At 30.1% G+C, this 17,745-nt stretch overlaps 2 protein-coding genes across 2 annotated transcripts in view; one reads left to right on the forward strand and one right to left on the reverse strand.

The window, feature by feature from the left end:
- Positions 1-17,745, reverse strand: part of LOC129911683 (lamprin 1.8-10-like) — a 144,590-nt gene that overhangs the window by 126,519 nt on the left and 326 nt on the right. The gene's annotated exons all lie outside the window — the stretch shown is intronic.
- On the forward strand, positions 14,185-16,187 carry LOC129911677 (uncharacterized). Its single transcript, XM_055989539.1, has 2 exons — positions 14,185-15,957; positions 16,033-16,187. Exon 1 carries the CDS (start codon positions 14,191-14,193, stop codon positions 15,811-15,813), a length of 1,623 nt encoding a protein of 540 aa, XP_055845514.1. The 5' UTR covers positions 14,185-14,190; the 3' UTR covers positions 15,814-15,957; positions 16,033-16,187.

The raw sequence follows: 17,745 nt of genomic DNA on the forward strand, positions 1-17,745 counted from the left end.
GTTTTTTTTTTTTTTTTTGTTTGTGTATTGTATTTTTGTTGGTCACAACATTTTCAAAATAAAACACAAATATTAAGTAAAAAAATAAATAAATAAACACAAAATTTAAAAATACAAAAAAAAATATCACGATATTTAAAGAAAAAAAACACCAGATTGTTTTTAAACATTTAATTTGAAAAGAAATAAAATAAAATCAATTTATAAAAAAAAAATAAAATTTCTTAATTTTTTACTTATATTTAATTATAAACATATAATATAATTAAACAAAAAAAAAAAATAGTATGTCCTTAAGTGTTAAATCAATAATAATATTTTGTCGTCTTTTTCTTTATTTTGTTTCCTTTTCTTTCTTTTGCTATTTTCTTAGCGTCATATTTTCCTTACGTAAGATATAGTAAAATAATTTTAAAAATAATATTTTTTTTTGTTATTTTATTAAAATTTAAGAAAAAAAAAAACAATTGAATTGATATAATTTAAAATAATATATTTCAATAAATTTATCTGAAGTGTTGTATAATAACTGTAAACGTTTTTTTTTTTTTTTTGTTCTAATTTGATTTTGGAATCCTAGGACGCTTGTTTGAAAAGTTATAGCGGTTTGAAGATTGAAAAAATGGTTAAGCTATTTCAAAGGGGGATGAGACTTCATGAAATAAAAAGACTTCATGCTTCAAAGTAAGATGAGACTTCATGAATCAAGAGGGGTTCCTGTAGTTAAAAGACTTCAAATACTAATGTGGCTTTATGAAAAGAAAGATTTTCTTGGTTTAGGAGACTTTAAGAGCGAGGATTATTGACACAAAACACACAAGTTTGAAGCTAATATTTTTGGGTTTTAGGCACGTTGTATTGTTACGAGACCTTTTTTGAATTTTTCCAGTTTTGGAATTTTATTAAAGTGCTGACTGTTGACATTTTAAAGACTCATTTGTCTGTTCTTAGAAATACTTTTGTAATATTAAAGCTCTTTTCACTTACATCTATCAACAAATTCCATTTCAATTCTGAAGTATATTTTTTTTTTATTATTCAAATGTCCTCAGCATCATTCAACCAAATGCGATGACGCCTTTCAACATGATATTACCATTCCCTTGTATATATATCTAATAACATTATTTATATCAAGACAACGACAACGACAACGACGACGACATGCATTACGTGGAACAACTGAACCATTGTTTGTAACAGAGGCAAAAGAAGAGAAATAATACCCGTAGCAGAGCTAACAGCCATATACGAGTACGAGTATTAAGCTTAAGGATGTCATGGAGACATCCTTATTGGGTTACATATAAATATGAATTTTGTCGAAGAAGAAAATACACTCTTCAGTCCTCACTTTGTAACTGCTTTACATCATTCGTATATAGTTCAGAATTGGGTTAAAAGGGCTCTCCTTTTGATACACCCGCTCCCTCAACTTTTGCCCTTCGTCATTGTCGCGTCGTAGTCGGTCGTCGTTGTGTGTAGTCAATGCCGTCAATCTGATCCTGTTTGCAGGAGCTGACAACTATAACAATTACATTATATCATCATCGTTCTCGTTGATGCCCGTAAAGAGATAGAGATGAAGTGCATACTCAAACAATGATGACAACGGCGACAATACAGTGGAAGCTTTACTTCTCCATCCCCCTTGGCTACCCCCTTTTTGGTATGCAATATCCTTTAGAAATAATGTTAACATTGGTGCACATCCGTTCAGTGTAATTATTATGCATTCTGGCGTGTTGAGGTTGTTGACACTTCCTCTGGGTTCTGGCTTTAAACGCATTCATTAAAATTTAATTTAATAAAAACAAACAAACTTTGAAAAGGGGCGTTTTTGAAATATTTAAAACTTGCGAATCAACGCATGTTGCACATGTTTACATGCGTTGCATGTGACTGGCACATCATTTATGTAGTTTTTTTTTTTGTATTTTTAACTTTTTTTTTGTGGAATGTTGGTATTTCATCAAATTTGTTCAGGTGGTTTCAAAATATGGTCAGATTGTAATGACGTTTCCTTCGGACCAACATTATTCAGATCCTTTTTATGTAACCCCACATCCATCTCCTCAACCAAAAAAACAACACAAAACAACGACAAATGTTTTATTCCAAAAAGTAAGAGGAAGTAAAAAACTGTTAACTAATCCTATTATAAGAAACACACTTCCCAACTCTCTAGGTCTAAGATTTCATTAAGTCCCAAAGGCAAAAACCGCAATAGATACACTAATACTAACATTTTTTATCTATATGCTATGGTTTGTGAATATACAACTTGTAGGTTCTTTTTACTTTCTTTTTTTTTTTTGTTTTAAATCATGAAAATAGCAGCTGAAACAATTAGAGAATTCTTCAAAAACAATCTCAGAGAGACTGTCATCCATCATGCTGTGGTAATCCGATTACGAATTAGGAGGCATCTCTTAGGGATCATTGTTATTTGAGAAGATATAAATATATAAATAATGTAGGAGTTAGGTATATTTGTATATTATGCAATTTAAATAGAACAAAAGTTGTGATTCTTTCAAGAAAAAAAAAATAGGAAAATTATTCTATGAACTTGAGTTTTATTTTAAGACTTTTGGATGGTGAAGGTATTGTAATCCTTTTGAGTTTAAAAACTTAAAAAATAAAATGCACGACTGAGGTCGCACGTACTTGCTCTTGCAGTTCAAAGCACTTTTATGTTAGTCTACTTGTAGATTTTAAAAGCTGGCTCCTAACTAAAAAAAAAAATTGATATTGGGGAAGAGCCGACATTTAGGGCATGAAAATTTTTTTTTTGTTGTTTGACTTTTTTGAGAAAAAATAAAAATGCAGTTTTATTGCCATTGCTTCAAATATTACGTATACAAAGTTTGATCAAAATCGTTAGAGCCGTTTTCGAGAAATTCGTAATATCGTATTTTTTTGTATAGGAGGTATACGTTCTAAACGAGATATAAAAAAACAAAAAAAAACCAACTTTCAGAATTCCATAAAAATCATCTGTATCAAATTTGAAGAAAATCCGTCCACCCGTTTAGGCTGTGGAAATGTGTACAGATGGACGCACAACCGCACAGACGCACAGACGCACAGACGCACAGACGCACAGACGTACAGACGCACGGACGGAATTGCGAGACCCACTTTTTTGGAATTCTCCATCATCGTAATGTTGGTTTTGATTAAAACCTCAAATTTTTTTTTCGACACGAAACCAATACTTGCCCTATAGAGCAAGTAAAAAGGTTTTGTTAAGTGATGGGTATAATCCTTCATCAGAGAAGTATTTAAAGTAATAAAGTTGATAACGTCATTATCAATCTATATGAAGTCTTGTCACTCTTTAAAGTCTCTCAACTCCATGAAGGTTTTTACAGGAATGAATCTTTTTGAAAAAAAGGTCCAAGTAGATTTGAACAAATAAGGCAGTAAATTCATTTTTATCGCAGTAGATTTTTATATTTTTAAAGAATTTCATAAAATATAAGAAAAACTAAATATTCATTTCTTTTTAAGAAAAAATAACAAAAACGGAACTAAACAAAAATTTATGCATTCAGACAGACATAAGTTACGTATTAGAATGAGATTGATTGCATTCAGAAGTGCGATCAAACAAATATTATGTTGATAACATTTTTACATGAGATTCACGTGGACATTTTCTACCCGAAACATTTTAAAAACCGAAAAACTAGTTCTTTGTTCGCCACTAAAATTTAAGCGAGAAAAGATCTTTCGACTACCTCACACATTACCTGAAAAAAGTTCAAAATACGAGGAGTTTTCTGAACGTGAACAACTTTCCGCACGGAACTCATAATAGGGTTAAAGTAGAATTCAATTTTTTCGGGTGAAATCTTGTTTACATGAAACTCACAATAGGCTGATAATTATTTTTTTTTTTAATAAAAAGTGCAGTAGATTTTATTTAAAGGCAGAAGATTTGTTTCTTGAAGAAAATGCAGTAGATCTACTGCAATTGCAGCAAAGTCCCATCCCTGGTCTGTTTAATGCATAAAGTCTTATCGTTGTTTAAAGTTTTTTAACAGCATGAAGTCCTTTTATTTCTTGATGTCTCATCTGTGTTTGAAGAAAATTTTTAAAAATTAATTTTTTTTGGCAAAGGGTGCCCCTTGAATTTTTTTTCGAAAATCCAAAAAAATATTTAAATTTTATTACTTTTGAATGCATAGGTCTGTTGATTTTGAACTCATATCTTCAAACAAAAATTGTTTCAAAATTTTGGTCAAAATATATCGGCTTCGGAATGAATAAACAAAATTTTTGGATACAAATAAATCAGCAAACAAACCTCAAACAAAATTTTGGTTATCAGTTATGAATAGAGCTCAAGAGACCTTTTGATGCTTCTTCAGTTGATTAAGATTAAAAAAAAAAACTATTTTGCCCCGGCGCGGTAGTTCAAGGTTCCCCTTTGAAGCATGAAGAGAAGAACATTTATTTCCTGAAATTTCATCTCATTTCGAAGCATGAAGCATATACTCAAATTTGTTGAGGAATTTCTTCTTCACTATTTCCATGTTACAACACCCAACATTAATTGCAGATATAACCTTTATGAGAATTTTCCAAAAATAAATTTATTAAGTTTAATAGGGTTGGGGTCAAAATTCTGCCGGGGTCAAAATTCTTTTGTCAAAATTCTGCTTTTAAAATTCTGCTTTACAAAATTCTGCTTTCAAAATTCTGCTTTTCAAAATTCTGTTTTTCAAAATTCTGTTTTTTTAAATTCTGCTTTTCAAAATTCTGTTTTTTAAAATTCTGCAAAAAATTAAAAAGGGGTTGGAAAATGTTAAAAAGCGCGCGCTTTTTAACATTTTCCAATTTTTTGCAAAATTCTGTAAAATCATCTTCTTGACAAATTTTCTGCTTAATTGATTACTTACCTACCCTACATAATTTGTGAAATGAATAATTTTGAAAATATTAAGAAAAGGTATTTAATACTAAACATTTCCTAAAATAATTCAAATTGTTTTAATTTATCAAATCGGTTCCAAAAAGTTATAGATTTCATTTGAAAGAAAGTCAGTCTATGCATTTTAAAAAATATTTGCGACACTTAAACAAAAAAATTTAGGAAAGTACCAACGTTGAATTACATTAATGAGGTGTATTTTTCTTTAGTATTATAGCGCATATGCTTTTAAAAAAAATACAGAATTAGCAGAATTTTTTTGTTCCAGTATAATAGTGGCAGAATTTTGAAAATCAGAATTTTTAAAAGTAGAATAGAAAAAAATCAGAATTTTGAAAAACAGAATTTTGAAAAGCAGAATTTTGAAGCCAGAATTTTGACCCGATCCCAGTTTAAAAGTCAAGTTTTAATAATTAATAGATATGTTATTATTTGGCCTCTAGTGTTTTCAAATTTAAAAAATATAACCAATAGACCATGTAAAAATGAACCACTTCTGTATCAATTTCAAGTTATACTTCGACATTTCGCAAATATAAGGTCACAAGAATAAAAAAATTGTGTTCAAAAGAATCTCTTTCCAGCTTACTCCCATTCGTTTTCCAAGTTTTGTGATATTTAACCTTTTGAACTTTCCGGAAATAGTCCAGTGCATTTATAATTTGACCCAGCAGTTTGTATCACCCCCACATTTTTTTTGCTCATTCGATAGAGCATTGGTTGAATATCATTACCCTGATTTTTTGCACTCGCGAAATTCACCTTTCAGCCGCCATCTTGGATTTTAGTTTTTGTTGAATATCTCGATTTCTATTTATCCTACATAAATGTTGTGTATACAAGAAACGTAGGCAATTAAATTTCGCGTCTTTAATGTTACGAACACTTTTCCGATATTCTGAATATTAAAAAAGTCTTAGCCAATATTCGCACCGTTTGCAAAATAATAAGGCAAGAGTTTGCTAAACAAAAAAACGACTTTGACTTAATATTACTTATTTTTTATTTGTTTCAACAAAAAGATTGTGCACTAAATTGATAGAAAATGTTGTAACGAACAATTCATTGCTTTATTTTTTGCCGTAGGACATTCTGAAGTAGAGTTATTCCCAAAAAACGATATTTTTGGGTGTTTTCGCACCGGTTTTGCATGCGTTCATTTATCAATAGCTCGGCCATCTTTGGTGATAAAGAGCTCATTTTTTCTGTAAAATGCAGGACATGAACAGGGCTACAAAATAGGTTAGAAAAATGTCAATCATAATATAAGCTTTTTTCGAAATAATGACAAAAATGTGTTTTTTAACAACAAGAATTTGACTTTAAATGGCTGCCATTTTATATTTACTCACTCAAATACAATGAAATTACATACAACGATAGAAAATATTATAAGGAAGAGAATGTATGTTTATTTTTTGGTCTGCGATAATCTGGAGCAAAGATATTAGCTTAGAAGTAAAATATCCCAAAAAATGCATTTTTGTGAATAACTCCGCTAAAAAGAATGATCAGGTGGTGAGAAATTGGGTTTAAGTCTTTTAAATATACCCCCATCGATCCATGAAATAAAAACAGACAGTGCCTCTCATCGCAAGGTGAGGCCCTTTTTTCCGACGCTTTGACTGGAGTACAAGCCAACAAAGTTAAAAAAAAAACAGAAAAAAGTGACAATTTTAAAGTTTTGAGCACTTTTTATCAAAATTATGAAAAAACCTTCCGAAATAAGATTATTCACCTTAAAATTCTCTACAACTCTGCAATACAACTTTTTTTTCTATCGCTATAAATACAAGAGTTATTAATACTTTTTTTTGTTAAAAATGCTCTTTTTTGTTTGTGTTTTTTATCTTTACTTTTTTCTTATTTTTTTACCAAATCTTGAATTTTAAATGATTAGTGACTATTTTATAGCTTTATGTTACAAGAGAAATTTCCGGACCTGCAATTTTTTTATATATAAGTCTCTTCATTTCGTAAAAAGGATATTTTTTAACAAAAAAGTATTAATAACTTTATTAATTATAGCGATATAAAAAAAGTTGTATAGCAGAGTTGTAGAGAATTTTAAGGCAAATAATCTTTTCTCGATACGTTTTATCATAATTTTGATAAAAAGTGCTCAAATCTTTAAAATTGTCATTTTTTTCTGTTTTTTTACTTTCTTGGCTTGTAACTTTTTTAATATTCAGAATATCGAAAAAGTGCTCTTAACATAAAATCCAAGATGGTGGCCGAAAGGTGAATTTCGCGAGTGCGAAAAATCAGGGTAATGATATTCAGCCAATGCTCTATCGAATGAGGAAAAAAATTTGGTGGTGGTACAAACTGCTGGGTCGCCCATATATGAACTTAAAAATGCACTGGACTAAAAAAGAAAACACAAAAAAGAACCAACAATCCCATTGAAACTTATATTCCCAAGTTAAATCTCCAATCTTCAATGTCATTTAAAAAAAAATGAAAAAAATCTGAATTCAAATGTGGGAAAGTTCAGTAGGTACTTTCTTTTTTTCCTTCATGTAATCCAGGTTATGCTTTCTGAATAATAATAAACCATTACGAACAAACGGACAGGAAAAATCTTTCAAAACTTGCCTTCACTCTTTCCGGTATGTATAGTTTGTACTTTGTACAAAAGCCAGTCACCCCTATCCCTTACATGAAAGATAGACAAAAATCTTTCCCAAACATAAGCCCTTTAGAATGGTTGGGCCATAAAGTTCCTCTTTATTCTTATCCCTCTTTAAGTTCTTCAGCATTGATTTTAATTGCCTCTAGAAAAGTTTATAAGTTCTTTCGAAGACAAGACACAAAACCTTAAAAAAGATTGACTATCTTCTTACAAAAGAAAAAGCATCTGGCTTGATGGTTTTATAGTCAAAGCTGGAGGACGCGAAAAGAAAACAGTAGCACGTTCTCGCTCTCGAGCATAATCTTTCACTAAGGTTTTAATTATAATTCAATTTGCATAACAAATCTTTTTAAGCCTTTAACATCTATCTACTCTGTGATAGCCACCACCAGCGAGCATATTGAGAGGTTTTCAAATAAAAACAACAAAAAAAAAAAGCCAAGTAAACGAACGACCAAAGACGAACGACGACGTGAACAAGTTGATTTATCACTTTGCTAAAACTTTTAATCACTTCTTGCTCTTTTGCCCTGAGAATGGTAAAGGGTCCTTGATGGTCGGTCTTCGGTCCATTGGTATACCCCAGGTAGCTTCTGTGTTTGCAATCAATAATACGAAAAATTTAATTCTCTCTTTTTCGGTTCTCTTCTTAATTATTCAAAAAACCTTAAGGGAATATACTCAAACTCTTTTTCATTTTTTAGTTTCTAGATAGTTTTTGTAATATCCTTGGGATGCCTTGATTTTTAACCATCATGTATCCTAGCGGTCATTCACCACAGAAAAGAAAATCCCAAATGAACCATTAAGTAAACAGGAGAGAGAAATAATACTTTATCATCATCCATTCTTTCACTTAGCCCAGAGACACCATCATCCATGTTTTGTCCCTAAAAACAACAACAAAATACACACATATTTGACAAAGGATAACACACAAATCCTGTCACACTTATCAAAATATCAAATTTATCATTTTTATCCTGTCAATATTGTTTTAAGGAACTATAAATACATATTACAGATGACAGTGTGTACATTAATGGATAGTATGTTTTTTGTTTTTTTTTTTTTCAAAACTATAGATATAGAAGTGCTATAGGAGTCCTATACAATACTGAGAGCCCATATTGAAAGAGCATGGAAATGGATAGAAGAAAAAGAAAAACCACGTGAGTCGCGCATTTACAATATAACTTTAACCAAACACCCACACTAAAAAAGGTGAAAAAAAAAAACAAAACAATGCGTGTCTGGTGACACAGAAAAAGAATCCTTCCATTGAGAACAGACATTTCGAACTATAAACCAAAACAAAAGGACACTCTAAAGAGGGGAACTTGATTTTTTTTTATAGGAAACTCAACCTACTTTTGTACTCCCCATTTCTTCGATAATATACCTGTGACTATTGCTAGCAACAGCGTTGGTATTGCTGGGAATCGTAATTTTTATGAATGTGTTTTTTTTTTTAATTTTTGTCTTGTCAATGTTTAGAAAACTAAGTTTTTGAAAAACGTCATTATTATGGATTATCCACAAAGATGAACAACTTTTCGCAAACTCAATGCAAATTTTCCTTAAAAAAGAATTTTTTCCATCCAATACATAGGACATTATAGAAATCGAAATCTTACTATTAAGGTTTAATGGCTTGTGGCAACCCTAAAGCAATATGTACGCTCCAATTTGTGTTTATTTCAAAATCTTTATGTATTCTATTTTTTTTTTTTTTTTGTATTGTAAAAATAAATTGAAATATTTGTTCAATTGTTAAATGTTAAATGTCTTTTTAAGGTATTTTTATCATCAAGTTTTGTTTTTTGAAGAGAAGCCCTATAATTTTAACAATATAACTTTTTGTTTTCGTCAGACTGCTTTACCATGTTCTTTTTGATTTACATATAAAAACTTCTGGCAACCCTTTGTTTTCAGACTTATTATCTCATCAGAATATTTTTTTACTTGCGATATAGGTACTATAGGGCAAGTTTAGGATTCGTAAAAAAAATCGAACTCGAGATAACAATTTTACATGACATTACGATGATGGAGAATGCCAAAAAAGTGGGTCTGGCAATTCTGTCTGTCTGTCTGTCTGTCTGTCTGTGTGTCTGTCTCTATCTGGAGCTGCAGCCTAAACGAGTGAAGTGATTTTCTTCAAACTTAGTAGTTAGCAGTTTTTGGTGATTCCCTAGAGGGGAAATTGAAATTTTTTTTTTATGACCAAAACTAACGGTACCTGTCATATAACGGAAATAGAAAAGTTAATTTTTTTCAAAAACGGCTCTAACGATTTTGATTAAAATTTTTGTGTGTAGTACAACACATAAGAGCCAACTTTTGAAATAAAAAAAATATTTTTTGTACCGTTATTAACGGTACCTGTCATAGAACGGTTTTTTTCGTTTCTGAATATCTCGTACAAAATTAACCCGATTTAAATGAAAATTTTTATACAAAAGTGTGTAAGTAAAGATAATAATAAAATTTTAGAAAATTTTCAAAAAACGCACTTTTGGTTTTTATGTGTAAATTAATTATTTCTTCAAATGGCATACCAACTTTTTTTTTAAAAAATGTTAAAAAATTTTTATAAAAAAATTATTTTTTTAAAAAACGGCTCCTACAATTTTCGAAAATTGTTTTCTAAAAATACCTTTTTATACAAGAAATAAAATGGCATTTTTTTTTTTTTTTTTAAGATAATTTAAAACGGAGTTTAATTAATTATAAAAACAGATTTAATTTTTTTATACTACTTATGAAATTTTAAATTTCTTGAATAAAAAGCTTTAACATTATTGTTACTTTAAGCATAAGAGCAAGTACGTGCGACCCCAGTCGTGCAATTTATTATATATCTTTCTAGTTTTTTATATTAAATGACTCTGGCAGTCCTTTCGTACTCACCAATGCTTCTAAAACTGTTTTGTGATAGATAGGACCAAAAATGTTGTAACTTTGTTCCTTATAAAAATGTAATACCTATGTTTTTGTGTTTTCAGAAAAGCTTAACCGTAAGAGCAAGTAAAACAAGTTTGCAAAACTATGTATTTCATTTATTTTTAAAATTATAAATCTTCATCTAAAAATTGGATATAAATAAAAAAAAAACCTCGAAATTTCAAAATAGAAAAAAAATTCTATCTCAACCAGTTTAGAAAATACTAGCTTTTTTCGTTCAGTGTATATTTCAAATTTTATCATCTTTGAATGAATGAATTTAATAAATTTCTTTTTTTTAATAATTTTCCACAATAATTGACTCACTACATGAGAAGTTAAAAGTTTTCATAACAGTTGCACCTTTTCTTTAAAAAAAAAAATATTTTTTGAAAAATTTTAAACACCTGTGGTACTCGTATAAATAAAATCTATAAGAACGAAGGTGGCCAACTTGTTTAAAAATATGTGCGTCTAAAGGGAATTTCAGAATGGTAATAGTTTTAATCGTATCTAGAATTATTAGGAAGTTATTGGTAGGTATATACTAAAATGAAAAAAAAAAATTAATTTTTCAATAACTAGTCTATATACTTTATTAAAAAACAACGGCAACACTTACAGTTTTGATTGAACCTTTTTTCAAAAGCTAGAATTATAAACTTAATATTAATTTTAAAATGAAGTTATTAGTACAGGTAAAATAGGCATTTATAAAAAAAAACTAGTTCCACTCATGAAACTTGGCAAAAAGTTTCCTTTTGGGATAAGAACCAAGTACAAAAAAAGTATATAAAAAAAAGTTCTGTGGTAGGGTGTTTTTCCGCGGACAAGAGGGAGGGGGTGAAGGTCAAAAATATACTGAAAAAAATTGTTTGTTGAATATCATCATATGACACATGTTTTCAAGGTATTTTTTGATGCTGAATCTAACGACATAAAAATAAAGTCAATACGATTGCTCTAAGAAAAGTTATTTCCGATTAAAAACCAGGGTGCTTGTTTTTTGATCTCAACAGGTAAAATATAACCGAAACTCATGTGAAAAACATGCTACACTGACAAAATTTGGGATGAAGGTTTAAGATAAAACAGGGACAAAGGATTTATAAAGTTTTTAAAAATATTTTATGTGAAAGGGTGTTTTTTTGATAGGTTAAGTTGTGTGTGAGAAAGGTATCATAACAGCTAACTTGTATTTTATTAATTTTTAAAACTTGGTGAAGTAGTTTCGGTTGGTATAAGAATTAAGAATCTATAAAAAGTAAAAAATTATTTTGAGTGAAAGGGTGTTTTTTTTTTCAAGAAATGATGAAATTCGGAATTAGTACCACAAAAACTGGGAAAAAATTGTTACACCAATGAAAATAGGTAAAAATGTTTCATTTATAACATTGGGGCCAAATGCAGATTTTACTGTCTCTTCGAAAAAAACACCCTTTCACCAAAATTTTTTTTATGAAAACTCTTTATTCTTGCTTTCTATCCCAAAATCAATGTTTTTACCGAATTTCATTAGGGTGACCCATCATTTTTGTTTTCACTCAAAAAAACACCCTAATATCTATGAAATTTTTATAATCGAAAGAAGTGGAAAAGATTAAAATCTTATATTCCTTTGGCTTTTTTGGTCGCAGTGGTTGTAGTAATGAAACAATTAAGTAACCATTAGCTTTTCCCGACGTTTCGACAGGGGTTGCTGTCTTCTTCAGGGGAACTTTATTTTATCAAAATAAAAACAAATATTTTATTAACAACTGTGCAACAAATTTAAACAATATTGTAAACTTACGTTACATAAAAATATAACAAAAATTGTAATCTACATTAAAAAGCAAAGATTAAAAAATAAAAATGAGCAAAATACACTTCAAAGAGAAGTTTAGTCTTTAATTATTACAAACAAAAAAAAAAAAACAAATATTTTTGACATTTACTATGAGACAAGAGAACAATATACGGATGATATGTTTTGTGTGTCGAGCTTTCGGTTCATGTTGTTTTTGTTATTAATGATGTGCAGTGTTTCCAGTGTATATCGTTTAGACGTATGTCGTTCAGTCTGGAGAACTTTAACATCTTCGAAGTCCGGAGTGTGGCCATACTCAATTGCATGGCTGGCTAATGCAGTTTTTCCAGGGTTGTTGGATTTGATGTCCGACTTGTGGTTAGACATGCGTTGGCGGAGAAATTGTTTTGTTGTGCCAATGTAGCACAAATTGCATGGTTCATTCGGTTTTCCTTTGCAGTTAATCTTGTAGATCACATCTGTAGCTTTATCTTTCTCTGGTTTGTTTTTGAGTTTTGTGAAGAGATGGCTGAGCGTCATGTTGGGCTTATAAGCCATGAGAATATTTTTGGTTTTGTTGACGATAGATTTTTTGAAATTTTCCGTTAAGCCAGGTACAAAAATAACGCTGTTATAGTAGCCAGTTGGACGATCATCTTTTTTGGTTTGGGGAATTTTATTTTTATGTTTGAAGAGAAGACTGCGTATTAAGGTAGAAGGAAACCCATTGTCTCTCAACATTTTAATTATTTTTTCTTCGTTTGTTCTGTGGAAACAAGTGTCACTTATCGTGAAAATCTTACTTATTAAGTTGGAAGCTGTATTTAGAATTATGTGTTTCGGATGGTTGGAACGAAAATTGATTAATCTTCCTGATGCCGTGTCTTTTTGGTGCCAATTGAACATAAGAGAATCGTTTTGCCGTCGACCAAAAAAGCCAAAGGAATATAAGATTTTAATCTTTTCCACTTCTTTCGATTATAAACTCTAAATTGGTCAATAAATCATCTTTAATATCATCATCGGACGGCTAGCCGAGCAGAATCCACCATCATGAAGAACTATTATCTACATATAAAATACAAGTATGGTATACAGGTGTGTGACAACCTAAAACAATATAGTAATGCACAAAGAAATTTAGCTACACAAAAACAAAATTTAAAATTCCTTTTAATTTGTCGTCAATCGGGATTTATCCCTAATCATTTAAAAAATTCCACAATTAACACTAAACATCTTCTTTCTAACAAAGAATCTCTTGATATTTATACTAAGATTGAACTTAAATTCCACCAAAAAGTTCTCAACATCGAAATATCAGAGATTTATCACAAAATAAAACGCACAAATAATGTAATTCGCCTTCTTGCTCTTCGATTACAAAACGATCTTACTCCTAATGAATACAAACAGTTCACTTCCAAACAAAAACAAGTTTTTAAAGACACCTACAACAAAAAAGAAAAACACAACAATCATAAAATAGACCAACTCAAATCATCACTGTGGAAAACATTTAATATTGAAATGCACGAAAAATGGTTTGACAATAGAACAAATATTATATTTCCTCTTGAGATCAAATGGTTGTTATCATTAGGAAAAAAATTTGCACTGCCGATTGATAAAAACAACTTTCCACTCTTTCAACTAATAGCCGATGGCGAAGAAATTATTCGTAATGTCCAAGACGAGAGGGAACAAGAAATGATCAGAGCACAGTATGGTAATATGTTGCACTCCTTCCATCGCCATCAACGTAATGATCAATTTGCCAAATATGTGCTTAATGTACACAAACAAGCAACTCAATTTCTTAAGCAGCATAAGAACATCATAATTATACCTGCGGACAAGGGCAACGTCACAGTGGCGATGGAACGAGATCAATATAATATCAAAATGTGTGATCTATTATCCGACCGCAACACCTATAGACGAGTTAGAACAAATCCAATATCAACTCTACAAACCAAAAACAATGAATTAGTAAAGTGGCTAAACAACAACAATTTCATAGACGATCGGGAAAAAAATAAAATGATAACGTACACAGCACAACTTCCATCCATCTACGGCTTGCCGAAAATACACAAGCCTAATCTCCCTTTACGCCCCATTACATCGTCTATGAAAGTGCCATGCTATGAACTTTCTAAATATGTAGGAAGAATTTTACAGTGCGCGACAACAACATCAAGCTACTCTGTAAAAAATTCTTTTGAATTTATTGAAAAAGCGAAACTTGTGAAATTTCAAAATAATGATGTTTTAGTTTCATACGATGTTGTTTCACTTTTCACCAACATTCCTACACAATTAGCTATAACCATTGTTAAAAAAAGATGGGAAACAATAAAAGAAAACACAAAACTTAGCCAAAACAAGTTCCTTGAAATTCTTGATTTTTGTCTCAAGGATAACAATTATTTACAATATAAAGACGATATATACAAACAAATTTTCGGAATGCCCATGGGTAATCCACTGTCACCTACCATCGCCGATTTAGTACTCGATTATTTACTTGATGAGTGCTTTGAAAAAATGATTGAAAAACCAAGATTTGTTGCAAAGTATGTAGACGACATATTTGCTGTAATAAATAAAGATAAAATTGAAGAAGTTCTTAGATCCCTCAACGGTTTTCATCCTAAAATACAATTCACCATCGAAATGGAGAAAAATTTTGAAATAGCGTTTCTTGATGTAAAAATTCGACGGCAAAACGATTCTCTTATGTTCAATTGGCACCAAAAAGACACGGCATCAGGAAGATTAATCAATTTTCGTTCCAACCATCCGAAACACATAATTCTAAATACAGCTTCCAACTTAATAAGTAAGATTTTCACGATAAGTGACACTTGTTTCCACAGAACAAACGAAGAAAAAATAATTAAAATGTTGAGAGACAATGGGTTTCCTTCTACCTTAATACGCAGTCTTCTCTTCAAACATAAAAATAAAATTCCCCAAACCAAAAAAGATGATCGTCCAACTGGCTACTATAACAGCGTTATTTTTGTACCTGGCTTAACGGAAAATTTCAAAAAATCTATCGTCAACAAAACCAAAAATATTCTCATGGCTTATAAGCCCAACATGACGCTCAGCCATCTCTTCACAAAACTCAAAAACAAACCAGAGAAAGATAAAGCTACAGATGTGATCTACAAGATTAACTGCAAAGGAAAACCGAATGAACCATGCAATTTGTGCTACATTGGCACAACAAAACAATTTCTCCGCCAACGCATGTCTAACCACAAGTCGGACATCAAATCCAACAACCCTGGAAAAACTGCATTAGCCAGCCATGCAATTGAGTATGGCCACACTCCGGACTTCGAAGATGTTAAAGTTCTCCAGACTGAACGACATACGTCTAAACGATATACACTGGAAACACTGCACATCATTAATAACAAAAACAACATGAACCGAAAGCTCGACACACAAAACATATCATCCGTATATTGTTCTCTTGTCTCATAGTAAATGTCAAAAATATTTGTTTTTTTTTTTTTGTTTGTAATAATTAAAGACTAAACTTCTCTTTGAAGTGTATTTTGCTCATTTTTATTTTTTAATCTTTGCTTTTTAATGTAGATTACAATTTTTGTTATATTTTTATGTAACGTAAGTTTACAATATTGTTTAAATTTGTTGCACAGTTGTTAATAAAATATTTGTTTTTATTTTGATAAAATAAAGTTCCCCTGAAGAAGACAGCAACCCCTGTCGAAACGTCGGGAAAAGCTAATGGTTACTTAATTGTTTCATTACTACAACCACTGCGACCAAAAAAGCCAAAGGAATATAAGATTTTAATCTTTTCCACTTCTTTCGATTATAAACTCTAAATTGGTCAATAAATCATCTTTGAAATTTTTATAGACACTTTATATTCTTGTTTCTTATCTTAAAAGTAACATAATTGCTAAATTTCAATAGGGTACCACTAATATTACTTTAGTAATACACACTTTTTAAAATATACCCATATTTTCTTTACTTCTAAAAAAGACACCCTTCCACATAAAAAAATTTATAGACTTACATTATTCGTAATTCCCATGGGAAAGAGAACATATTTAATGAATTTCGTAAGGGTACCATTTATACCATTGATTTTATAAGACTTATCGCGGATTTTACCCTATTTCCCAAAAAAACACCCTTTAACCTAAAATATTTGTATAGACTTTTTGAGTTCTTGCTTTCTGTTATAAATGAAACATTTTTACCTATTTTCATTGGTGTAACAATTTTTTCCCAGTTTATGTCTATCTCAACCCAAAAAAAATGTATACCTAACTAAAAAGGCAAAAAAACTCAAAAAATCGATTTTTTAAATATTTTTTTATGATTGTTTCTACTATTTTGGTATGGAAATTTTTTTTTTCAATTTTTAGAAAACATTATTCCAATAGGTAATTTAATTCTCTACAAAAAGTTATATGAGCAATATATCAAAATTTTGCTTGGTTTACGAGGTATATTGAAAAAAACCAAAAAGGGGGCTTTTGCACCCCTATCTTCAGTTTCCACCCTCTCATTTAATAGCACTCCGCAGTTTTATCTTCTCTTATAACCGATTGAACGATTCCTGCAATAAAAACCCATGAACGTCTTAGTTCCTTATTGCCATGTTTTTTTCGACATAATCAATAGCCTATAGCTTTTAAAATATAAAATTATATCACATTCCAAATTTATTGCAAAATTATATTTTTTTTTTTTTAATTGGCTTTAATATTCTAAGAAACTTTGATAAATGATTTAAACATTTCATTCTTCACCATTCTAATATTTTTAAAGTTAATAAATCAGTTTTGTCAAGTAAATAAAAAAAATGTTGAGCAAAAAATTATACCATCCCAGTTTATTCACTATTCTGGTAAATCAGCTTTAAGTAATGTTTTGTTTAGTATTCCTTAGTATTTATTCCTTTGCTCCTGTTTTTTGTTTTTTTTTTACAAAATTTTGATATTATAGCAAGTTTTGTGCGCATGTTTAAAAGTTGGTGATACACAGAAACATTGAATATCTCTCTGGCATTTGAAAAAGCCAAGAGAGTGAGAGAATTTAAAGGAGAAAAAATTGGTAACTGCCAATAGTCCTTAAACCTAACATTTGATTGCAGGACACTTTTATTACTGTGATAGCGTGCGCCGCGATAACAACGGTTTGTTGGATATTTTTTTTGAAATTTTCAAAGAAAAATAGAAAAAAAAACAATAAAACTATCAAAAGCACTTTTCCTCAATATTCACTAATAAATTCAACTAAAAGAGCAAACAAAGTTTCTGTGTATCCTTCTGAGATTGATTAAATCAAAGAATCGTCCTTTGATAAAAGAAAATAAACAAAAAGGGAAAAAAAAATAAATTTAATAATACTTAAATCCGAAAGGAAATCACATTC

Source organism: Episyrphus balteatus, chromosome 2 (assembly GCF_945859705.1).
Source record: "Episyrphus balteatus chromosome 2, idEpiBalt1.1, whole genome shotgun sequence".
In the NCBI taxonomy this organism is placed as follows: Eukaryota; Metazoa; Arthropoda; class Insecta; order Diptera; family Syrphidae; genus Episyrphus; species Episyrphus balteatus.

What these genes read in the sequence shown, in the direction of transcription:
- LOC129911677 (XM_055989539.1), top strand. Translation starts at nt 14,191, where the DNA reads ATGGAACGAGATCAATATAATATCAAAATGTGTGATCTATTATCCGAC.